The sequence below is a fragment of the Gigantopelta aegis genome, chromosome 3 (assembly GCF_016097555.1).
Source record: "Gigantopelta aegis isolate Gae_Host chromosome 3, Gae_host_genome, whole genome shotgun sequence".
Taxonomy (NCBI): Eukaryota; Metazoa; Mollusca; class Gastropoda; order Neomphalida; family Peltospiridae; genus Gigantopelta; species Gigantopelta aegis.
The window spans coordinates 65,001,984-65,028,984 of NC_054701.1; the positions used below are offsets into that span (position 1 = coordinate 65,001,984).

Below are 27,001 nucleotides of genomic sequence, written 5' to 3' on the forward strand. Positions count from 1 at the left end.
GAATTCAAACACAAAATTCGATACATGTATTTATAACGACTAACACCCACGTTTCCCTGAATAATTAGTTAAGCACATATCATCATTTGCATGTCACAAACCCTAAACACGAGATATGTTATTACCAGTGTGTTTCGGTATCGTCAATATCATATATTAGGAATAGAAATGACGTCAAACTTGAAAGACGTCATTTTGAGTATCCTTGCATAAAAATAAACTAATGCTTAACGTTTTTTGTTTTGATATATTTTTGTTTGACCACCATGAAAGAAAGAAATGTTTTATTTAACGACGCACTCAACACATTTTATTTACGGTTATATGGCGTCAGACATATGGTTAAGGACCACACAGATTTTGAGAGGTGACCCGCTGTCGCCATTACATGGGCTACTCTTCCGATTGGCAGCAAGGGATCTTTTATTTGCGCTTCCCACAGGCAGGATAGCACAAACCATGGCCTTTGTTGAACCAGTTATGGATCACTGGTCGGTGCAAGTGGTTTACACCTACCCATTGAGCCTTGCGGAGCACTCACTCAGGGTTTGGAGTCGGTATCTGGATTAAAACTCCCATGCCTCGACTGGGATCCGAACCCAGTACCTACCAGTCTGTAGACCGATGTCCTGCCACGACGCCACCGAGGCCGGTGACCACCATGAATGCATACGTCAATTATGGAGTGTCAGCGTAGTACGTTTGCTTAAATTTCAACAAACGTAGTGCTCTGACATCGATTAATTTACATCTAATATGCAAAGTTATGAAATTCTGAAAGTATGTGGTCAGAAAAATATCACATACTTTGATTACACTAAATATGCTAGACATTATATAATACATATATGATATATGCACCTTTGCCTGCCTGAGGGCAATATGCCCTGAAAAGGACAACACCTGTTATCCTGCTTTTTCTCCCAGGATATTGGTTTAAACACACACACACACACACACACACAGTCTAAATTATAGTTACCACTTCAAAGCTGTCTGCCATGAAATAATCACAGTCAAACAGCAGACTACTTGCGCGGACATATTTCCGGATTTTCAACCAAATGGGAAGATAACTGTGATCTGAGGCTAGTACGTAGAGCCGCGAAAACAGTCAAGATTAGGACCTCCCCGCGATGGTACTTCGTCCCTTTCATTGGCGGGAAGTCGTACTGCCCCTCCCAAGGGATAGCAGTGGCGGGTTCCAAGGGATAGTAGTGGCGGGTTCCAAGGCATAGTAGTGGCGGGTTCCAAGGGATAGTAGTGGCGGGTTCCAAGGCATTGTAGTGGCGGGTTCCAAGGGATAGTAGTGGCTGGTTCCAAGGGATAGTAGTGGCGGGTTTCAAGGGATAGTAGTGGCGGGTTCCAAGGGATAGTAGTGGCGGGTTTCAAGGGATAGCAGTGGCGGGTTCCAAGGCATAGTAGTGGCGGGTTCCAAGGGATAGTAGTGGCGGGTTCCAAGGGATAGTAGTGACGGGTTTCAAGGGATAGTAGTGACGGGTTCCAAGGGATAGTAGTGGCGGGTTCCAAGGGATAGTAGTGACGGGTTCCAAGGGATAGTAGTGGCGGGTTCCAAGGCATAGTAGTGACCGGTTCCAAGGGATAGTAGTGGCGGATTCCAGTGGATAGTAGTGGCGGGTTCCAAGGGATAGTAGTGACGGGTTCCAAGGGATAGTAGTGGCGGGTTTCAAGGGATAGTAGTGGCGGGTTCCAAGGGATAGTGGTGACGTGTTCCAAGGGATAGTAGTAGCGGGTTCCAAGGGATAGTAGTGGCGGGTTCCAAGGGATAGTAGCGACGGGTTCCAAGGGATAGTAGCGGCGGGTTCCAAAGGATAGTAGCGACGGGTTCCAAGGGATAGTAGCGGCGGGTTCCAAGGGATAGTAGCGGCGGGTTCCAAGGGATAGTAGTGGCGGGTTCCAAGGGATAGTAGTGACGGGTTCTATGGGATAGTAGTGGCGGGTTCCAAGGCATAGTAGTGACCGGTTCCAAGAGATAGTAGTGGCGGGTTCCAAGGGATAGTAGTGGCGGGTTACAAGGGATAGTAGCGGCGGGTTCCAAGGGATAGTAGTGGCGGGTTCCAAGGGATAGTATTGGCGGGTTCCAAGGGATAGTAGCGGCTGGTTCCAGGCAGAACGATGACCTCGGCCTAGTTAGTGATTTGGGCCACCGGCTCCACACGTCGTCCAGTGTCCACAGGAACAGTAGGACTGAAGCCGGAGGATGATGTGTATATATAGTCACCCTGACACGAATTGTCACCCGGGTCCTGCGTGACAAATAATGACGCAACATACGCATGTTCAATTTCAGTGACGGATCCAGAAAATCCATTTAGGGGGCACAATGACATGAAGTGGAATGCCAGGGTAACTTTGAGGGAGGTTTGGAGGGGGACAACCATAAATATATAATAAAATTATAACTGTCACAAAATTTAAGGGTGGGGGGGGGGGGGAGCCCGGCCCCTGGGGCCCCCTAGATTCGCCTCTGAATTTGTTATTATTAATTTTGTGAGCATAATGCATATACTTGCCTTCAAACAACCGGGACCTACTGAAATTAACTGTCCTGTTTTTCGAATTCTTCATACCAATAAGCGACAGAGGTTTCAAGGGATCTATAAACACAAAGGAGTATAATTAACGCTGTGCTACTGATATAACAACTCGGTGATGGATACGGCGTAAAGCCAGTACATCTGCTTCTCTCTTACTAACCACTAACAGCTAACTATAACCCATTGTTCAGGACCCCGTTCCACGAAGCAGTCTTGGCGTTAAGATCAAAGTTAAAGTTTGTTTTGTTTAACGACACCACTAGAGCACATTGATTAATTAATCATCGGCTATTTGATAATTCTGACTCGTAGTCATCAGAGGAAACCCGCTACATTTTTTCATTAGCAGCAAGGGATCTTTTAAATTCACTTTCAGACAGATTGGAAAGCACATACCACGGCCTTTGACCAGTTGCGGCGCACTGGTTGGAATGAGAAAAAATCCAATCAGTTACGCTAAGATCAACTGAAATGCATACGGCATGTATGCACTTAAGGTGATCTCAGCGCTAAGATTACTCCGTGGGACGGGGTCCTGGTCATGACCATTCTTAGATAAATAAACTACTAAATGGTTCGAGGCGGGATTTAGTTCAATCGGTTGAGTGCTCGCTTGAGGTACTATCCGTAACATATTCATTAATATCTATGGTTTTTCATCAAACTCCTGACGGGCGTATCATTTACCTCACCGGTACTCTTGTTAAAAATTGTTATCAGGACTATCGATGACACAAATATAAGACATTAAGAGTTGTTTTCTGCATTCGCTTATTAGACACAGACAGCGAAAATTTTGTTGCGTTTATTATGATGATATATATTGTGTTGCGTTCAGTATAATGGTAAACATTGTGTTACGTTCAGTATAATGGTATAAACTATGTTGCGTTCAGCATAATGCTATAATGGTGAAATGCACTTTCATACAGAACATATTTACTAACCTTTAAAGGGACATTTCCTGAGTTTGCTGCATTGTAAGACGTTTCCGACTAATAAAATATTTCTACGATTAAACTTACATATTAAATATATTTTTTTGTTTAGAATATTCAATGTGTTTCTGGTCGTCTTAATATTTCTAAGAAGCCCAAACTGGATTTTGTCTTCAAATAATTTCGTACGTACGAAAAAACTATATTTTAGGAAATAAAATTAAATTTAACCCAGTACAAATATTAGAACGATCATAAACACGTTTAATATACAGCCACTAATATTTTATGCAGAAAATATATTTGATATGTAATTACAATCGTTAAAAAGTCTCTTGTCAGTCGATACCATCTTTAAAATTGCAGCAAACTCAGGAATGTCCCTTTAATATCTATTGGGTTTTTTTCACCAAACCCTTGACGGGCGTATCATTTACCTCACCGGTACTCTTGTTAAAAGTTGTTATCAGGACTATCGGTGACACAAATATAGACATCAAGAGTTGTTTTCTGCATTCGCTTATTAGACACAGACAGCGAAAATGTCGTTGCGTTTAGTATGATGATATACATCGTGTTGCATTCAGTATAATGGTATAAATTGTGTTGCGTTCAGTATAATGCTATAATGGTGAAATGCACACAGAACATATTTACTATCCTTTAATAGGATTTATTCATTTATTCAGCCATGATAGTATTTGGTTTTTAAAAGCCAGTCATTACTTCAGAAAATAAGTGTATTAGTTCTTCAGTTTACCCCCCCCCCCCCCCCCCCCCCCGAAAAAACAACAACAAAAACATCTTTCTTCAAGGCCAAGCAAAATAAATTTCTGATTACTAGTATCGTACTCAACCAGGCCTCGACCTTAAAGGGACATTCCTGAGTTTGCTCAACTTTTAATATGTTATCGATTAACAAAGCCTTTTTAACGATTGTATTTACATATCAAACATATTTTTCTGCATAAAATATTAACGGCTGTATATTAAACGAGTTTCTGATCGTTCTAATATTTTTACTAGGTTAAATTTTATTTTATTTCCTAAAAAAAAAAAAAATCGTACGTACGAATACAAAATCCAGTTTGGGCTTCTTACAAATATTAAGACGACCAGAAACACATTGAATATACAGACACTGATATTCTAAACAAGAAAATATATTTGTTATGTAAGTTTAATCGTAGAAATATTTTATTAGTCGGAAACATCTTACAATGCAGCAAACTCAGGAATGTCCCTTTAACGTTTCTTAATGGTAGCCACCCGGGATACCAAGTTATGAAGTATGGAAGCTCTCAGTAAAAATTGGTAACCCCATAATTTTAATGAATTTAAAAACGAGAGATAAAAGTAAAATCATTTATTTTTATTTACACATGCTGTTTTAGGTGGGGTGTTTTTTTTAGATGTTTAAGTGTCTTATTGATTGCGGAGTAACTGGATGTGCAAAAAAAAGCTAGTAGCCCGACAGACTACCAGGTTTAGATATCTGGTAGTCCGAGGGGGTAATAGGTAGCCAAAACACTCCGGGCTACCGCTAGGGTCGAGCCCTGTTAATTTAACCTTCGCTATCTGTATGGCACGGGTCAAAGCAATACATTGAATACTGCTATTCTAGAGACCATTGAACATCTATTTTATAATTGTTATTATGTTAAAGAATTTGGGGGAAATATTAAAAACTTGATACACAATACAACAGGAGAGTGCATAAAAATAGATAAACATATTGCCATTCTGGGTCTGCCTGTGAAAGCATATACACATGCAATAAATTGGTTAATTATTAACATAATATTATAATTATACAACAAAAATACAAAAACAAAAATTAAACGTGTCTGCCTTATCTGCCTTAAAATCTATATTTAAAGAAAAGTTGGAAACTGAAAAATGTATCTTATTTAAAAATGGTAATTATGAAGATTTTAAGAAACAATGGAAGCAGTTGTATAATTTATTTCAATAAGCATAAAAGCTGATTAAATTTATCAAATATTGAGATATATTACTTTCTAAATTACCTTCTTCTCACTTTCTCCTCCCTCACACACCTTTTTTATAACACTTTTTTTCCCCGATGTTAATTTCATACATGACATATTTTCCTTTTCTTTTTCTTGCCTTTTTGGCCCCAGATAATAAATTTAAAAACCCAAATAAACAACAACAAAAAACAAACAAAAAAAAAATAAGCAAACAAACGAACAAATAATATCAACAACAAAAACAAACAAAAAATGTCTTGTATTCTGTTTATGTGTATATATTATTAAGGTGTGTTGATTATGTCTATTCTGCCTTTAACTACTGTAGGTGTGTGTATATTTTGTCATTTATACATACGTATAACAAAATATGTATACTATATGTAATAACACAAATATTGTGAGCTTAGGGTACACCCAACCCTGACACTGCCATTCTATGTTCTGGAGACAATAAAAACTTCTCTTTTTTAATTATAAAGAAAAAGAATACATCTATAATCTTTATCATTGTAAAATACATTATTAAACAGTCAAGACAAATGGAACAATATTATCTTTCGTAATGAAATATTCATTAAGTACGTAATCTTTCAGTTAATATATGATATCTTATGGCAATCTTTTCTTTCGCAAAGGTCTTCTGTGCACATGATTTAATGCTATAATATATTTATTTCTTACAATCTTTGTATCGTCAAAATGTGGAAGGAAGGAAGGAAATGTTTTATTTAACGACGCACTCAACATATTGTATTTTATTTACGGTTATATGGCGTCAGACATATGGTTAAGGACCACACAGATTATGAGAGGAAACCCGCTGTCGCCACTACATGGGCTACTCTTCCGATTAGCAGCAAGGGATCTTTTATTTGCGCTTCCCACAGACAGGATAGCACAAACCATGGCCTTTGTTGAACCAGTTATGGATCACTGGTCGGTGCAAGTGGTTTACACCTACCCATTGAGCCTTGCGAGCACTCACTCAGGGTTTGGAGTCGGTATCAGGATTAAAAATCCCATGCCTCGACTGGGATCCGAACCCAGTACCTACCAGCCTGTAGACCGATGGCCTACCACGACGCCACCGACGCCGGTCAGATATTGAGAGAGAAAACCCACTGTCGACATTTCATGGGCTACTCTTTTCGATTATCAGCAAGGGATCTTTTATATGCACCATCCATACTCCTCATACTCCACCAGATTACATTAATGAAGTATTCTATCCCAGAATATCAACCACCCACCCTCCACTGAGCAGGAGGGTCCTTGCCGGTGATACAGGGAGGGAAGGAATGGAGTTGGAGCAACGTATCACAAATCCTAACTTGCCAAACAATATTTTATATGTTATGTTACTCTTTAACTTTAGATTTATAATAGATTTATGGGGTCTAAAATTAACCGTTTAGGAGATATAGGGCCTCAAAGTTGGTGCTGGGGGGCCATATTGGAAATATGATAATTAGCACTTTTTCCCGGAATCAGATTTTTGTAGATTTTGGATATAATGTTCAGTGGGGTCATCTTAAAGGGACATTCCTGAGTTTGCTGCAATTTTTAAGTGGTTATCGACTAACAGAGACTTTTTTACGATTGTAATTACACATCAAATATATTTTTCTCCATAATATATTAGTGGCTGTATATTAAACGTGTTTCTGATCGTTCTAATATTTGTAATAGGTTAAATTTCATTTTATTTCCTAAAATATAGTTTTTTCGTATGTACGAAATTATTTGAAGACAAAATCCAGTTTGAGCTTTTTACAAATATTAAGACGACCAGAAACACATTGAATATAGAGACAATGATATTCTAAACAAGAAAATATATTTAATATGTAAGTTTAATCATAGAACTATTTTATTAGTCGGAAACATCTTATAATGTAGCAAACTCAGGAATGTCCCTTTAATATGAAACAAAAACAACAAGAAAAAAACAAAACAAAAACTAAACAAACAACAACAACAGCAACAACAAACAACCAATTTTTTCCAGGTTCACCTAAATTATGGCTTCAATTTACTGGACTATATGTCTCGTGTTATTTTGCGCTCTTTATTACTGCTATTTTTAATGAGACATAAAAGATATCCTACGCAGAATCGCCATGAAAATAGTTATTCTTGAACTATTTTAAAATGATAAATGGTAGGGTCTTGGGTCTATACACTTACTGAGTTTCTCTTTATTTTTATTTTTTTTCTCATTACGTTCTAAAAAAAAAAAAATCATAATTGTAGAGATCTGTTGCTATTAGGTCCTTTATTAAAAATTATTTATAAATTTTGTGAATTCAGTTTGTTCTTCGTGAATTCAGTAACAGCAGCTGCCCTGGACAGATAGCTCAGACTTCGGTTTGACATAATGACATAAATACTATTCACTAATATTATTTTACATTTGAAATTTATTTCCAATTCATTCATTCATATCAACTTATTTTCGTGCTTGTATCTAATTAAGGTTCAAGCACGATGTTCTGGGCACACATTTCAGCTATTTGGGCTGTCTGTCCAGGACAGTGGGTTAGTGATTACAAATACACATACAGTGATTAGTTGTAAGTTGTTAGTGGTTAGTGAGAGAGAAGTGGCTGCAGTTGTCTTACACCTAGCCGTCTGTCCAGGACAGTGGGTTAGTGATTACAAATACACATACAGTGATTAGTTGTAAGTTGTTAGTGGTTAGTGAGAGAGAAGTGGCTGCAGTTGTCTTACACCTACCCGTCTGTCCAGGACAGTGGGTTAGTGATTACAAATACACATACAGTGATTAGTTGTAAGTTGTTAGTGGTTAGTGAGAGAGAAGTGGCTGCAGTTGTCTTACACCTACCCGTCTGTCCAGGACAGTGGGTTAGTGATTACAAATACACATACAGTGATTAGTTGTAAGTTGTTAGTGGTTAGTGAGAGAGCAGTGGCTGTAGTTGTCTTACACCTACCCGTCTGTCCAGGACAGTGGGTTAGTGATTACAAATACACATACAGTGATTAGTTGTAAGTTGTTAGTGGTTAGTGAGAGAGAAGTGGCTGCAGTTGTCTTACACCTACCCGTCTGTCCAGGACAGTGGGTTAGTGATTACAAATACACATACAGTGATTAGTTGTAAGTTGTTAGTGGTTAGTGAGAGAGAAGTGGCTGCAGTTGTCTTACACCTAGCCGTCTGTCCAGGACAGTGGGTTAGTGATTACAAATACACATACAGTGATTAGTTGTAAGTTGTTAGTGGTTAGTGAGAGAGAAGTGGCTGCAGTTGTCTTACACCTACCCGTCTGTCCAGGACAGTGGGTTAGTGATTACAAATACACATACAGTGATTAGTTGTAAGTTGTTAGTGGTTAGTGAGAGAGAAGTGGCTGCAGTTGTCTTACACCTACCCGTCTGTCCAGGACAGTGGGTTAGTGATTACAAATACACATACAGTGATTAGTTGTAAGTTGTTAGTGGTTAGTGAGAAAGAAGTGGCTGCAGTTGTCTTACACCTACCCGTCTGTCCAGGACAGTGGGTTAGTGATTACAAATACACATACAGTGATTAGTTGTAAGTTGTTAGTGGTTAGTGAGAGAGAAGTGGCTGCAGTTGTCTTACACCTACCCGTCGCTATCGGTGGGAGCCGGTACCGGGCATCGAACCCTGTACCTACCAGCCTTATGTCCAGTGGCTTAAACCACGATGCCACAAATAGGACTGCCACTCCCAGATTAATTTACTAAACCAAAACTAGCACTGGACAGAGCGCATTGGAATAAGTACAGTTGTTATGACATGCACTAATGAATCACTGTCACAACAGTGATATCAGGTGTTCACGAAAGTTGAGCATATCCTGCCTCCACCTGTGGCGCCCATCATGAGTACTTCTGCCACAGCTGTTCAGTCTGTCACTTCATCTAAAACTATGAAACAATAATAAGCATTATCAGACATCATTTTGGTCAGGAGATACTTCACTAGACAATACATCGCAACAAAGAGGACTGCCACTCCCAATCTAGTTTACTAGATCAAAACAAGTACACGACAGCGCTCACTGGAATAAATATAGCTGTGATGGCATGCAACACTTTTGACAAACGCATCATAGCAATATTGTCTGCATTAGAACCAGGTGGGTATCGTTGTCTGGACCTGGTGGGCCCTTTCGTCTTCATTTTCCCTAGGGGCGGGACGTAGCCCAGCTTGAGATCGATCCCTGTCGGTGGGCCCATTGGTCTATTTCTCGTTCCAGCCAGTGCACCATGACTGGTATATCAAAAGGCCTTGGCATGTGCTATCCTGTCTGTGGGATGGTGCGTATAAAAGATCTCTTGCTACCTTAGGAAACATGTAGCGGGTTTCCTCTGATGACTACGTGTCAGAATTATCAAATGTTTGACATCCAATAGCCGGTGATTAATTAATCAATGTGCTCTAGTGGTGTCGTTAAACAAAAACAAAAAACAAACTGTAATTTTCCTAGATACCTATATGAATAGCCTAATATTGCACTTTAAAATTGTTTTAGCTTCAGCAGGTGGGTTCGTCCTAACCACCCGACCCTCCCTCTCCCAATCCCCACCCACACACAGATACACCCCTGGGAATCATCACATTTCTTTTTAAAAAGGCCAAAATTGCCCCAAACACCACATTTGGCAATTGTGTTTCGAAGAGTCCCAAACTCGTCCGCCATCTTTGTTTTGTTAGTGGCCTTTTAAATAATTACTCGGAATTATATACTCAGCATCATGAGTACGATGATTTATTACTGCGGATTTTCACGGAAAGTCCCGACATTTACCGGTGCTAGATATAGCTGCATGCGCCAACAGCGTGGAACGTAAGGAAACATAAATTCATTTATTATCCATAATGGTTTGCAATAAACGGTTACATAAATATCGTATTTTTCCACGCTATCTTTATGGCATGGGTCATAACATGGCATACTTATGACGTCACAGCCGCTGTAGCAGCTGCATGATTGCGGCAGTCGCGGCTGTGAACTTGACGTCATTCAGCGTCGTGTAATTGATATCGCTAAATGTTATTAACATCGATTGTGAAGCGATTACAATCATATTTAACGTTTGTTATAAAGCACAGTTTGTGGATAATAAATACATTATATCATTCGCTCTCGCTTGGGGAATAAAACTATTAGCAAACCAGTTTCATAACTTCCGTATAGTATTTCCGCTCATGTAATAATTTATATATACTACATACTAAAAGTAGTGCATGTCATTGTTTATAAATTATTTTATTTTGTCACTTAACTTTAGTAAAATATGCCTAAGGTTCTTTTTGTTGTTGTTGGTGTGTGTATGTATGTATGTGCGTGTGTGCGTGCGTGTGTGGGTCTTTGTGTGTTTTGTTATTGTTGTTGGTTTTTTCTTCTTTTTTTTACCTATCTGTGATATTTGTATTTTTTGCACAGTTCTTTACACTGTTTTAATTTAAAGGGACATTCCTGAGTTTGCTGCACTTTTTAAGATGTTACCGATTATCAGAGACATTTTAACGATTGTATTTACATATCAAATATAGTTTTCTGCATAAAATATTAGTGGCTGTATATTAAACGTGTTTTTGATCGTTCTAATATTTGAACTAGGTTAAATTTCATCTTATTTCCTAAAATATAGTTTTTTTCATACGTACGAAATTATTTGAAGACAACATCCAGTTTGGGCTTCTTACAAATATTAAGACGACCAGAAACACATTGAATATACAGACACTGATATTCTAAACAAGAAAATATATTTAATATGCAAGTTTAATCGTAGAAATATTTCATTAGTCGGAAACATCTTACAATGCAGCAAACTCAGGACTGTCCCTTTAACTGTGGAATTTTTACATTGATGCTGATCATCACTTAACTTTTGCATGTACCATAGTTTGATATTCAATAGCCGATGTACTTTCGTGCTGGGGTGTCGTTAGGTGGTATATAGTTATATTTCTGTATAAAACAAAAGTCCAGAAAATCTCGAATCAATCCGTAATAAGACTACAAATTAATTGGTATTACTCCACATCGCCAATCAAGTCATCCCACCTAGTTCTGTGTATTTCTTTTGGAGAGGAAGTCTAGGTGTTCCGCCAACCTGGCCACTTACCATTAGGACGAATACGCAAACGAAAATATCAATTTTTGTTAAGAAAATCATAGTCAGCTTCTCTAATGACCAACAGAAAGTACCATCCAAAAAAAAAAACTTATCTGCCAAAGGAGCAGTAGCTAAGCGGACAATGAATTGAACGAATGTCAAAAACTAAATTTATTTAATAGACAATAGTACATGAGTGGCCGTTAGATACCATTTATCTCACAACGAGTTGTTTTAAAATGTATCTAACGAGCGAAAGCGAGTTTGATACGTTTTTAAACAACGAGCCGTGAATGAATGAATGAATGAATGAATGAATGTTTAACGACACCCCAGCATGAAAAATACATCGAGCCGTGAATGAATGAATGAACGTTTAACGACACCCCAGCACAAAAATACACATCGGCTATTGGGTGTCACACATGGCAAGTATATGAGTTGTAAGATAAATGGTATCTAACGGACACGAATGTATTATTCTATTTCTTACATATCCTCAAAAACCAGGTTTTAAGCAAATTTTATCATCTGTTTGGACTAAAGGTTATTTACCACCGTTGCACTTGTAGCTGACTTACGCGGCACAGACACATGATTACTAGCGCTCTCTCTCTCTCTCTCTCTCTCTCTCTCTCTCTCTCTCTCTCTCTCTCTCTCTCTCTCTCTCTCTCTCTCTCTCTCTCTTTATATATATATATATATATATATATATATATATATATATATTTTTCTTCTTCTTCTTCTCTCCTAATCTTTATTTCACGACATATTGTGGTGAACATGCAATACAGAACAGAGAAAAGAAAACAAGGTTTACAGAAGATTTTAATACAAGTAACACAGATTATCAGATCGACAGATGAATAGGCTACAATAAAACACAATAAACAACTTTATAAGTAACTTTAATCATAGTACAAAGTTTGTTTAACGATTCTTAGGATCGGTTTCTAAATAGGCGTATAAGCTCCCAAATTTGTTGTTGGATTTTGGGTGGGTGGGTGTTGGTGGCAGACTAATTGTTGCCAAAGTTAAACTAAAGTGTTCTCTCGCATATGAAGTTAAATCTCGCATTGCACGGGACAGATCTCCATGTCCATCCAGTTTTCTCTGTAAGAACCGCACAACGACTGTCCTTTGCAATCATGGAGGGATAAAAGTTGGTGAAGTTAGCTCGACCTTCTGTTTCCCAGGTCCAAATGCCCCGTGTCTCTGTGTCGAATAGACCGATGTATGCTGCCACTGGCCAAGGAGATGTCAGGAACTTCCTCTCTGCAATGGTTAATTATATGTTAAATACTAATTTAACTGCTGGCCAATTAAGGCGTATCTCTCAGTCCGTACAGTCGACTGTTCATCCATTAATTGTTAATTTCATGTTAAATACTAATTTAACTGCTGACCAATTAAGGCGTATCTCTCAGTCCGTACAGTCGACTGTCCATCCATTAATTGTTAATTATATGTTAAATACTAATTTAACTGCTGGCCAATTAAGGTGTATCTGTCACTCCATACAGTCGACTGTCCATCCATTAATTGTTAATTTCATGTTAAATACTAATTTAACTGCTGGCCAATTAAGGCGTATCTGTCAGTCCGTACAGTCGACTGTCCATCCATTAATTGTTAATTTCATGTTAAATACTAATTTAACTGCTGGCCAATTAAGGCGCATCTGTCAGTCCGTACAGTCGACTGTCCATCCATTAATTGTTAATTTCATGTTAAATACTAATTTAACTGCTGGCCAATTAAGGCACATCTGTCAGTCCGTACAGTCGACTGTCCATCCATTAATTGTTAATTTCATGTTAAATACTAATTTAACTGCTGGTCAATTAAGGTGTATCTGTCACTCCGTACAGGTAGAACATGTTTATTGCATAACGTATTACATAACACTTATAGCAAACATACAATGAAAAATACAAATTAAATGTAGAGTCAGTGACTCAGTAAGTAAGAAGGCTAGTTGAAGAACATACATGAAAGTATAAAGCTGTGAGGAATAGATAAGAAACCAATTATAACAATAACTGGCGTCTCTGCATAGCAAGATGTACATATTTTTCTAAATTAATAACCATTTTAGGGGTATCACAAGACATTAGCCTATAAAACTTTTGGATATTTGGCCATCTATTGTAAATCTTATTTAAATACTGTTGTCTTAAATCCCTATACATTGTGCAAACTAACACAAAGTGATATTCATCTTTTATAACTTTCATATTACATAATATATAAAATCTCTGATCATAAGGTATATTATGATATCGACCCGTTTCGCATAATAAACTATGAGAGGATAATCGTAATCTGGTTAGTGAGCGTTTTAAGTGTGGTGATGAGATATAAGTAATTATTTTTATCACTGAAAACTTTGTTTGAACTTATTATAATGTTTTAATTTAGAAATAAAATGACGTTGATCGTTCGATTCTTGTAAGTATTGATCCATTATCCGTTGTTTAATAAAAGGTAAGTAAGGCAACACTTGATCTTGACTCCACCAGACATCTGACAGACCAAGACTATTCAACAGACATTTAACACCATACGCCCAGTTCAATCCGTTATATGAAATATTATTATTTGCGTCTACTCTTAAAATATTGTAAACCTCATATAAAATGGAGTTTCTATTCGAAACTATCTTTAACCAATATTTAATAATTCTTTCATATCTGCTAATAAACATTGGCATACGGCCCAGCTCACTATATACAGAAATATTGGGTGTTGTCTTTTTAACTGATAAGACATATTTACAATATTTCAGATGCACACGCTCTACATCTGGGGCTTTATGGAATCCCCACATTTCAGAGCTATATGAAAGTATTGAACCGACATAACAGTCGACTGTCCATCCATTAATTGTTAATTTCATGTTAAATACTAATTTAACTGCTGGCCAATGAAGGCGTATCTGTCAGTCCGTACAGTCGACTGTCCATCCATTAATTGTTAATTTCATGTTAAATACTAATTTAACTGCTGGCCAATGAAGGCGTATCTCTCAGTCCGTACAGTCGACTGTCCATCCATTAATTGTTAGTTTCATGTTAAATACATTAAATGAAGGCGTATCTCTCAGTTAATTTCATATTAAATACTAATTTAACTGCTGGCCAATGAAGGCGTATCTCTCAGTCCGTACAGTCGACTGTCCATCCATTAAAAGTATTGTTAGTTCATCACAGCATTTATTCATACATACACATTTTATCTTTCTATCTGTGTGTGTCTGTCTAAGTATCTGTCTGTCTGTCTGTCTTTCTATCTGTCTATCTATCCGTCCGTCCGTCCGTCCATATATATATATATATATATATATACGTATATACATACACACACATATATACACACATATATATATATATACATATATATATATATACATATATATATATATATATATATATATCCGTACAGTCGTCTGTCCATCTATCTATCTGTGAGTGTCTGTCTAAGTATCTGTCTGTCTGTCTGTCTGTCTGTCTATCTATCTATCTATCTATCTATCTATCTATCTATCCGTCTATCGTCCGTCCGTAATCTATCTACTTTTTTCTTCTCTTTAATTACTTTTTTTTTTTTTTTTTTTTTTTTTTTTTTTTTTTAATTACTTTTGACTATTGAATTTTTATATTGATGTGATTCATCATTTAATGTTTTGCATTTACCATAGTTTGACACCCAATAGCCGATGTATTTTTCGTGCTGGGTGTCGTTAAACATTCATTCATTCATTCATTTTTTTTTTAAATTAAAGTGTTGCTCGAGTATTTACAAACAAGGATTGTGTTTTTCAAACAACGGTGTTGAAGAAAGTGTTTGTTATAATGTGCTAAAAGTTAAACACAACATCATTTTGTGGAGAAGTGTTTTAGTTTTAAAAGGGAATAGTCTTATGAACAAAGGGAATTCCACACGAGCGCCAAAGTCATCTTTATTTTCATCAGTAGAGCCATTGATATCTGGACAACCTCCCCGGACTTAACAGAGGAGTAGCTGCAAAGTTTGAGATGCATTTAATGTGTGGAATCCTTATCACTGATCTGACTCCTGTTGCCGACATTCCGCATTTCGCAAGGATCTTTTTACTCTCAGGTACCGTATTCACATCGTGCAAAATATTGTGTACAAAGGTAAATTCTGTCATTTCAACGGCAATGGTAGCCGCCTCCGCTGTCGTCTTCTGTCTCCGTCGATCAATTTACAAAACGATTGTCATATATTTATAAGACGTTGTACTCAAATAGCATTAACTATGATGTTTTAATTTCAATAAGGTTTATTCAAATTTATAAAATTATTCAAAATTCGCAAAAAATAAAAGGACCATTGAATAGTTACTCGTCCGTTTTTCACCAACTGCGGTTGTGTGGTGTTCAAACTGAAAAATGATAATTAAAAAAAAATGACGTCACATCTTTTTTCGTATAAAGTTTGGTATGTCTACCATACAAGGTATTTTGTAAATTACTTTGCGGCGGTTATGTGACAGAAAGGTGGGATTAGTAAGTTTTTCCCCCCTTATTAGAGCTACAAAGTAGGCCTACGTACACAGTAAAACAGATTTAAACAGTATATCTCTTAGAGTAGGCATAAATGACGATGTGTAACACATAGCCAGTGTTTTTGAGAATTTGAGAGTCCGTGTATCAGATATGTATCAACCATAAACTAATGTTAACTTTATCGATTTAACTTTACTTTTATCTAAATATACGCTCCTTGAAAAGAAAAAAGAAAGAAATGTTTTATTTAACGACGCACTTAATACACTTTATTTACGGTTATATGGCGTCAAACATATGGTTATAGACCACACATAGATAATGAAAGAGGAAACCCGCTGTTGCCACTTCATGGGCTACTCTTTTTGATTAGAAGCAAGGGATCTTTTATAGGCACCATCCCACAGACAGGGTAGTACATACCATGGCCTTTGATATACCAGTCGTACGTGCACTGGCTGGAACGAGAAATAGCCCAATGGGCCCACCGACGGGGATCGATCCCAGACCGACCGCGCATCGAGCGAGCGCTGTACCACTGGGCTACGTCCCGCCCCTCTACGCTCCTTGAAGACAAAATCATATTTTAAGGGATGGGCAAAGTAACCATCAGCAAAACCGGCCTCGGTGGCGTCGTGGTTAGGCCATCGGTCTACAGGCTGGTAGGTACTGGGTTCGGTTCCCAGGCGAGGCATGGGATTTGTAATCCAGATACCGACTCCAAACCCTGAGTGAGTGCTCCGCAAGGCTCAATGGGAAGGTTTAAACCACTTGCACCGACCAGTGATCCATAACTGGTTCAACAAAGGCCATGGTTTGTGCTATCCTGCCTGTGGGAAGCGCAAATAAAAGATCCCTTGCTGCTAATCGGAAAGAGTAGCCCATGTAGTGGCGACAGCGGGTTTCCTCTCAAAATCTGTGTGGTCCTTAACCATGTGTCTGACGCCTATATAACCGAAAATAAAATGTGTTCTTTGCGTCGTTAAATAAAACATTTCTTTCTTTATCTTCACCTTTTTTCAGTGCTTTGTAACTACCACTGATAATGTATACTACTCAAAAGAATTTAAGGGTCAAACGATATTTTCGACATTATTTTCTGAATGTCAGTTATATTAGCTAGACCATAATGTCACGCATGGTATTGTTCCATTTTGACGAAAGTGGGTCTAAGCAACCCATAAATGAATTAAAATCCACTGTCATTGACACTGTCGACTAGTTCTAATGGCGAAAACATGCTTACATTTGCACGTAAATTAGGGCGAAAGCGAAAGGTCTGCTAAGTGCCCATAACTTGCTTTTTCACAAAGCGCTTCATTTGCATGCTTTACATGTGTATTCCATGTTCCCAATGCTGAATTTCCGTATAATTGGAGCTTGCGTTCGTGTACGGTGCACACTCCAAATTCGACAATGGTATGACGTCAACTGACTATCGAAGATCGAGGAAGGGCTATTGCTTGGCTTCAGGATGGCAATACGCAAAGAAATGTTGCTCTGAGACTTGGTGTCAGTCAGAGTGTCGTTGGCCGACTGTGGCAACGGTACCAAGCAACGAATTCTGTTCGAAATCGTCCACGTTCGGGAAGACCCCGAAGCACTACAAATAGAGAGGACCGCTACATCACCAATATGGCTCTACGTCAACGCACAACCACTGCACGCCGATTACGTGACAATCTGCGGACTGCGACTGGACGCTTCATCTGCGGTGGCAACGTGTTTAGTGGGGTCGAGTGATGTTCACTGATGAGTCCAGGTTTAGTCTCCAGTTCAACGACGGTCGGGTTCGTGTCTACAGACGTCCTGGGGAGCGCTTCGCTGACGTTAACGTTAGACAACGTCACCGGTTCGGTGGTGGCAGCGTCATGGTGTGGGGCGGCATCTCTATCCACCACAGGACCCCCCTCTATGTGGTGGATGGCAATCTGAATGGAATCCGCTATCTGAATGAGATTATCCGGCCGTTGGTTCTCCCAGGCCTTCAGCAGATTGGCGGCGGGGCAGTTCTGCGGGATGACAATGCCAGACCCCACCGCGCCAGGGTGGTAACGGACTTTCTCAGACAACAAGGTATCGCCAGGATGGATTGGCCAGCATATTCGCCTGACTTGGCCCCAATAGAGCACGCCTGGGACGAATTAGGCAGGAGAGTTCGGGATAACCATGCCCCTCCGGCCAACCTTCATGATCTGGGTCAACTTCTTATGGCAGAGTGGCAGGCCATTCCCAAGAGTTCTTCAGATGTCTGATCAACAGCATGAGGCAACGATGTGTCGAGTGTATTCGCGCCATGGGTGGATTCACACACTATTAAACGAATGTTCTAATGTGTAAAATCCATGTTTGACAACCTTCAACTTTGACAGCATGTCATGTGACTTTCTTGTATACAGTGACGTTTATTTTTGTTTTTTTTTGTAAATATGGAACAATAAATTAAATTTTTGGTGTAGTTTACATCATCAATCTAATACACTCTGAAACTTATTTGGTTATAAATTTTTGACCCTTAAATTCTTTTGAGTAGTGTATATGTCATTCAAGTAGAGTAGTCGGTCCATTGCAGTTTTGTGGGTAGCCGCTGGGTGACATGGCATATATACAATTGGGAACGGAGCGGTTCTGTTGGCGGTGGCTGAGATCCGCATGTAATGTAGGGTCTTCTTCAGGTAGACAAAAACGCACCCCCATCGTTCTACCCTCTCACACCAATCAAGCACCCTCCCACTAGATATATATATATATATATATATATATATATATATATATATATATATATGAGGTGCAGAGTCAGAAACACAAGTCAACATCATGACTGATGATGAAAAATGTCATTTGAACTCCACATTCATGACACAAATCATCAATAGCGGGTAAACCGGCCACGTGCCCGGATGACAGCTTCCACCCTTCGTCTCATCCCTCCAGTAAAGCAGCCCATACACGATCAATTTTATTGACAATAATATTGTCAATTATAAAAATCGACAATATTATTGATCATTAGTGTGTGATATTGAAGCAAGTTTTTGATTGACACAATATATTGACAGAATCAAAAATCTGTAGATATTTATTGAAGGTTTCTCAATACTATTGTGTCGTTGATGGCACTTTGTCAAATTAGTGCACACTATTTCATTCTGAAGCCAGTCATCTAAGGTTAAACATGCCCAGGCAGGAAAAAGAAGGGGAGAGAAAATTTCTTCTTCTTTATAAATATAACATTAATAAAATTATCAATCCACTGTCTGCTTTATTTCGTTTATTTTTATTAAAATTATATATTAACTTTGAATTATGTTTTCTTGCTATATTTACTGGCATTTTTTTTCAAAAGCATTTTCTCATATTTACCTATTGATGTCATCATTAATGCAAAATTAGACAAATTAGTATTTTTATGAATATAATGTTAATTATTTAATAATGATTTGCTATTACATCCATACGAAGAAAATATCGATAATACGCCTGCTCATTTTTTCTAAGTTCCTTAAGCAGTTGAACATGGCCAAACTTTTTTCTCTGCACTAACCATTGTTAGGACCATGGTTTTCTTTTTAATGTTTTCGCGTATCAAAAGCGAGGACAATAGCTTAGAGCAATGACTAGAGGACAAATGACTTAAAATATTGTGTAAATAATTGCGTCGTTGGTGGCCAATCAATATTCATCAATAATATTGTATCAATATTATTGTCAATTAAATTGTATGGGCTGCTTTAGTCGTCTGACCTGCTGCATGGCCTCTGATAACCGTCGACATGCCATATTCAACAATTAAACTTCAACAATGCAAGACAGTGACGTCAAGTGTCAACAATTGCAGTGTATTGATACTGCATTTTGAGCAAAGCATGGGTGGCATGATGCACGTGCATATCGTTCTGTTATGGGACGTCACAGATGTCATTTAACTCTCCCATTATTTCGACGGAACACCATTCTTGACATATTCGTCAGTTTTTACGAATGGGGCTATTTCAGTACTAGTTATATCTAGGGGTGCTTAACTTTTTTCTTTGTGTGTGTATATATATATATATATATACAGTGAAACCCCTAAAACGGACACCCTAGGGACCAAGTACAATGTCCGGTTTAAAGAGGTATCCGGTTTATAGAGGTTAATTTCTGTACTGATTTTTTTTTAAAAGGACCGTGAAAAATGTTCGGTTTTGAGGGAATTCTGGTTTACAGAGGGTCCAGTTTTGAGAGGTTACACTACACACACACACACACACACACACACACACACACACACACACACACACACATATTACCCATGCTAAACCAAGCCGTTGCGTTCTGTTCACCACATGGCACCAGTGGGTTTCCGTAGCATTTAGAATTGCACCTCTCGATTTCTAGGTTCAATACAGTCGGTTTCTCCTTCATGCAGAAACAATGACGATTTCCCTGTGGTTAATAAATAAAATCTATCAAACATAATTAAAATATCACGATGGCCTAATACTGAAAAGAAAATCAGTTAAAGGGGCAGTCTCAAAGCTGTATAAAGACCGTTATTATTATTATTTTAATTATTTGATTTGTTTGTTTGTTTTTTGTATGTTTTTGTTTGGGGTTTTTTTGCTTCATTTTTTGTTGTTGTTGTTGTTGTTGTTGTTGTTGTTGTTGTTGTTGTTGTCTTTTGCTTGTTTGTTGTTTGTTAGGTTTTTTGTTGCTTTTGTGTGTGTGTGCGCGCGCGCGCGCGTGTGTGTGTGTGTGTTAGTGTGTATGTGTGCGTGTTTGTTAGTGTGTGTGGGTGTGTGTTAGCATGTGCGTGCGTGCGTGTGCTTGTTTGTTGTAAAATGTAAATATACCATGAATTACATACGTACAAAAACATTACACCAAAATAATTCATTTACTACTATTTTATAAATTTAATATTTTTTGGGCAAAATCGAATATGGTGGCTGACCGGTTAAAACGTGAAACCAATGTCTGAATTTCAATTACGTATACTGGACAAAGACACACTGGCTTCTCTCTCACTAACCACTAACAATTTACCACTAACCAACTGTCTTGTAAGGACAACCAAGGTGGCTGATGTGTGTGCCCAGAAGAAAGAAAGAAAATAAATTAATTAATGCATTAATTAAACAAATCAATACAATAAATCGATACAATGATGAACCGGAGAAGATGTATTTACGTCTCAAATGCACAAAAGTGTATAATTTTTTTTTAATCAATTCTTAAAATCATAATGATATAAAGTGTGTTCAGGAGGTCGAGCGTTCGCGGACGCTCGCAATCTACTGAGTAAAAATGTACACTGTAGAGTGAATGGATCGCAACCGTTAGCAAGCGCCAGCAAGCAATCGTCCCGAAAGCCCTACAGATGTTCAAGACCAGTCTATTATTCCACTGATACTACTATTATAAAATGATCTTACTTGCGCTGCAACAAACGGATACTTATTGCAATAATTATGGCACGGCATTGGTCGGGTTCCCTTCTCTTCCTGTACGTGGTATTCAGTTCCACTGGGTCGGTCTAGATCACATCCTAAATAGCCTGAAAACAGAAAATTAATAATAACAGAGAATTTGTTTTAACATTCTGATTAACTTCAGCAATTAGGTAAACGTTCAACCTGCTCTCGCGAAATACACCCCCACCCCTCTCCCACCCTGGGGCATGATTTGAACTTTCTGACAGCTAGCCGAGTTCCGTGTTTGTTATACTGGGAACAAAGCCACGGTCTTCTTGGTTTATTATGATCTGTCAAAAAAAGAGGAGGAGGAGGAAGAGGATGCTTGCCTATATGGACGGCACAAGGAGAAGCGGGCTATGGCCCGGGAAGTAGATAAACTTGTATAAATGGTCCTGAAATGAATTCTACGTCGCGGGATTTGTTGATGTGCACCAATTAGGATCTATCTACGTCCCGGTACTCCTTAATTGCCCTTTTACCTGGTTGACGGTGTGTGCAGTCAAAAAGGTAACAACGAACTAATTCTGGACCACAGTGCAGTTATTAGCACTAAGAATTCATGTCGCTGGTTATGGAAGGAAATGTTTTATTTAGCGACGCACTCAGCACATTTTATTTACGGTTATATGGCGTTAGACATGTGGTTAAGGACCATACAGATAGAGATAAGAAACCCGCTGTCGCCACTTCATAAGCTACCCTTTTCGATTAGCAGCAAGGGATCTTTTATATGCACCCTCCCACAGACAGGATAGTACATACCACGGCCTTTGTTACACCAGTTGTGGAGCACTGGCTGGAACGAGAAATAACCCAATAGGGCCACCGAAGGGGATCGATCCTAAACCGACCGCGCATCAAGTGAGCGCTTTAGTCACTGGTTATGTTCAATCTGATTAAAATTAGCTCTACTGGACTACCAGTCTGTCTGTTTGTTAATTTTTGTATGTTAATACAACAAACTATCCAATTTAAAAGTAGCATAACATTTTTATTCAAACTTCAGTAACACATTAATTGTTTCCATAATTCAGTTCCACGATTCATTTTGAACGCAAAACATTTTCCGTAGTTGTGAGCAGATATAAAATACTACCCAGGACAGTAATCCTTTAAAACAGTAGAGACCAATAGGAGCAAAATAAAACAAAACTGATTGGGATTGGGAACTATTTTCTCGTGCCCCTATCCACAGAGGTTCAGGCACGCCCACTACGGATTTAGCCTCTGACTTCGCCAGTGACTAACTCCGGAGCAGGAGGGGGGGGGGGGGGGGGGGGTAAGTTTGAGGTGGGCGGAATTTGGAAGAAAGCCATTTAGTAAGGTCAACGCGAGCGCGGACCAAATAGCAGACACTTCGTAAACTTGAAGTACACCGAGTGGGAGCCGTGCTCTGATTGGCTGAATTTCGATTCCTCGGTGAAGCCTGTTTTTTACCTAAGTCTACAAAGAGTAACTGCATCCAAAAACATGTCCGGACTCTAAAATTTAACCCAAAATAGTTAAGAATGAATGAATGAATGAATGTTTAACGACACCCCAGCACGAAAAATACATCGGCTATTGGGTGTCAAACTATGGTAATGCAAATAAATAAAGTGATGATCAACATCAATATAAAAATTCAAGACTTAAACAAAAACAGTGTAAAGAACTGTACAAAAACACAAATATCACAGAATTTTACGGATACTGAATTTTACTCAAAACTTAAATTTTGTGCTGTATTGGCCATTCTCAAAGAGAATGTTACACCCCTGCACCACGGTGAGGTTACAGCACACGCAGGGGCCAAAATAGTTAAGACTGCTCGGCCAAAAGGTTTTAAGGTGATTTTGAGCAATTGAACGGGCGCCAAAGTAAAATGCGTTAGACTACTTATAAAAAAATAAACATAAGAATTTTGAACTGCTTCCAAAACATTTAAAGTCTAACTAGCCCAAAAAGGAGGTTGTTACCTGTCCTAGCAAAGGTTGGCGTCTACGGCGAGCCGATGAAGTTAGTGACGTCGAGATGTGGGAGATCCTGCCGGTAGGGGGAGTCTGCTAGTAGCTTGATGATGTGGCTATATTCGCTCCCCGCGATGATTTTGAGGGCACGATGTAGCGACGGGTTGTCCATTTCTTTAAGTAGCAGCGCTTGATGGTAGATCCCCCTCCGGCGAATGGTGACGCAAACTGCGTTGATCCCCCTTTCATCCCGGATTCGGTGGACGGCGAAGTCCCCTTCATCAGGCTCGGTAGGTAGCGGATGGTACGCCTTGTGTTGTGGCTCACTAGTGAGTTGGCGCACGTCTTCTAGGTTGGTCTTCATCAGCTGATGGTACCGCGGATGAAGTTTGCTGGCCTGAAGCGTCCATGGTTCCTCTGGTTGTTTCTCTGGCTTCGGCGGTTTGATGGGGCGACTTGGCTTGGCTGGTATGGCACTCGGAGGAGTGGTCGCCTTTCTCTTGATTACAGCCGTCTTCCGGGCCTGGGTCTCGGGTGTCGTCCGTTTAACCGGCGATAAACCCTGTATCCCATGGTAGATAGGCGGTGGATCGGGTCGTGTAGACGGCGGATCGCAGATAACTGTGTCCGGCGCGTCGACTTCCTCGGTGACTGTTGAAGGGACGGTGATGACTGGGGCCGGGGCCACTTCCATCTTCGTCTTCCTCTCCAGTTGAGTGGCGTTAGGCGGTCTAGCAGACGGAGTCGCTGCCGGTGGTTTAGCCACCGGTTTTGACTCCCCCTGCGCCGCCGCTGTCGCACGTCTCCTTTTCCTCCACCTTCCTTTCTTCGGTATGCGGTCTCCGTACACCAAGGTCACGGTCGCCCGTGACCCGGTGTACGAGACGCGGTATTCCATCAGGTTTCCGTAAGTTGCAATTAGTCCCCCCAGGTGGGGGGGGGGGGGCAAATGCACAGCACACTCGACGACGTCTGATCGGATTGGCTGCATATTTGAAACTGAACAAAACTGAGGAGAAAAAGAAGAAATAACAATAAAAGAAAAGAAAACACATACAATCGCCTGCTCAATTGCTACCCTGAACAGGAATGCTATGTAGAATATAAACGCTTCTCATTTCGTTGGTAAAGAAAACACGGCTCACACTGCAATGCAGACATGTAAACCAATTAGTTCCTTCTACTTCCCAGGACATTCATAATTCGGCAAACCGGTACTACACAAAATAGGATTTTCTACGTCCCGGGCCGACACCGGCGAGTCGACGTTAATCGGTAGGTGTGTGCAACACCTATATCTCTGAAAATACATCTAAGAATAATATTTGTTTTGGTCACGGCTGTTAACGGCTAAAAGTCTAAAACCATCTGTAAAGGCTTACCAAATAATGTATTACGATTTTTATTGAATTCGGTACGCATTATAAATGGATACTTAACATCAGAGATCTATTTTACCAGCTTGGATTGAATAACGTTTGGGACCAGCAGTCATTTAAATCCGTGGAGTGGTTAAAAGAAGTAGTGAAGAGAAGACTTTCTGATCAGTATCTGCAAACATGGAACAATGACATTTTTACGACCAACAAAGTAACTACTTATAGAATATTTAAAGAGAAATTGGAACTAGAATCATATTTTAACATTCTGGCTAAAACAATGTACACAATATTTTTTTCGATTTAGAATTTCAAATCACTTTTTACCAATTGAAAAGGGGAGGTGGACAAACATTTTATATGAAAATAGAAACTGTACGCTTTGTAATAGCAATATTGTTGGAGATGAATTTCATTATCTATTTATATGCACAAAATTTAGACAAGAAAGACTAAAATATCTTAACAAATACTATGTGAATAGACCAAATATATATAAATTCCAGCAACTCTTCAGCTCAAAACGTATTAGTATTCTTAAAAAAAAAAATGGTGTAAGTTTATAGATCAGTTATTAAAGGAGCTCAATCACGGATTTAGTGGGCCTTATTTCTCTAAATATGCATTATCAATGGAAATTACATTCATATGGAATACCAAACCTAGTTATTGTATGATCCTAAACATTTTAATTGAACTACGATCGAGGGAATTCCATGACACGATTCAGTTTTAAAATTTGAAACTCTTCTTTAAATGAGACATTTAAAATACGGAAAAACAGACTCGTAGTTATGAGGCTATATATACGACAACCGTATAATGTATTTTTGGATTTCATATAAACGATCGCCGTGTATAGAGACTTGGCAAATGAGGGCCGGCTATATACATGGCAAATAATAAAAAATATATTATTTCATGATGAAAATAACTGCAAATACGCTGAAATAAAATAATAAAAAGTCGGAACATGAACTCACCATTTATTATTATTATTATTATTATTATTATCAGGCGCGTGTGCAAATTATTTTGACTGGTTCGCAAAGTGGTATTTCGGTTTTAATATATAGCGTAAAAACCCCAGTGTATTGTTGCATCTTTTGTTGTCCAAAGGTTGGCTACTTATTACTTAACCCAGTTGAATCCAGTTCTACGTGCAGGGACAAGTTCGGTCTACCGTCTGTGCGTGTGTGCACGCACGTTAATCGTGCATTTTTATAGCCAAAACTCCTCCAGATAAAACATCTTATTTATTTATTTATTTATTTATTTATTATAAATTTGTGTTAGTACTGTAGGGACAATATCACGCTATTCATATATCTATGGAAAACGTACACAAAAGGGTCCGTTAAATTCATATACTTGCCCACCCCCTCCCCTGTTCGGAAAATGCACTGTTCGTACAGTACTTAGTATGTATTCCTCCTGTTCCAGATGGTTCGGTAATATGGATCAATCAAATACATGTACTTATTTACCGCCTATATACATTTTTGCTGTGAATATAGCCAGCCCTCGTTAGTGGAGGCTATATACACGGCCTTCGTACATATAGTCACATCGTATATAAACACCGTCTAGTTCAGAGTATTCTTTAAAAATGTAACAATTCCTATCTCATGTTAGCTGTTATGGCATATTTTGCATAATATTGAATTTGACAAGAGTTTTTCGCGTACGACTAACGATAAATTTACCTATAGATGCAAAGGCCTAACTAGTCGGCATTGTCGACGTTTAACATGCTTCTATTACTAAAATAAATTAATTTATCAGCTTATTATCATACAGTACATGTTTTTATTATTTTTTAATAACATATTTTCATTGTTGTTGTTTTTTATATTGACCCTACGTCGCAGAGGACGGTCAAGTGTTCTCGTTACACGAGTTTGGTAAATCGTTTTGACACTGCGGTTATTTGGGGAATGCCCGTCACGTGACTCAAAATAATACGTCACACCTCTGCTCTCCAAATAGCCGTTATTTTTCTCAGAATTATGGACCATACCCATAATTCAATTATTTTTTATAAAATATCAATAAGTGTGATATGGTGATTATATAA

The 27,001-nt window shown here is 38.7% G+C and overlaps 1 protein-coding gene across 1 annotated transcript in view; it reads right to left on the bottom strand.

Moving 5' to 3' along the window:
* Positions 1 to 12,420: 12,420 nt before the first annotated feature.
* LOC121368783 overlaps positions 12,421 to 27,001 on the bottom strand; it is a 21,345-nt gene continuing 6,764 nt past the window's right edge. Inside the window, exons 4-6 of the mRNA XM_041493531.1 lie at positions 21,555 to 21,676; positions 20,430 to 20,565; positions 12,421 to 12,880 (exon numbers count right to left, since the gene is read on the bottom strand). Coding sequence (XP_041349465.1) covers positions 12,645 to 12,880; positions 20,430 to 20,565; positions 21,555 to 21,676 — 494 coding nt within the window. The 3' untranslated portion in view covers positions 12,421 to 12,644. The remainder of the gene's footprint in view (positions 12,881 to 20,429; positions 20,566 to 21,554; positions 21,677 to 27,001) is intronic.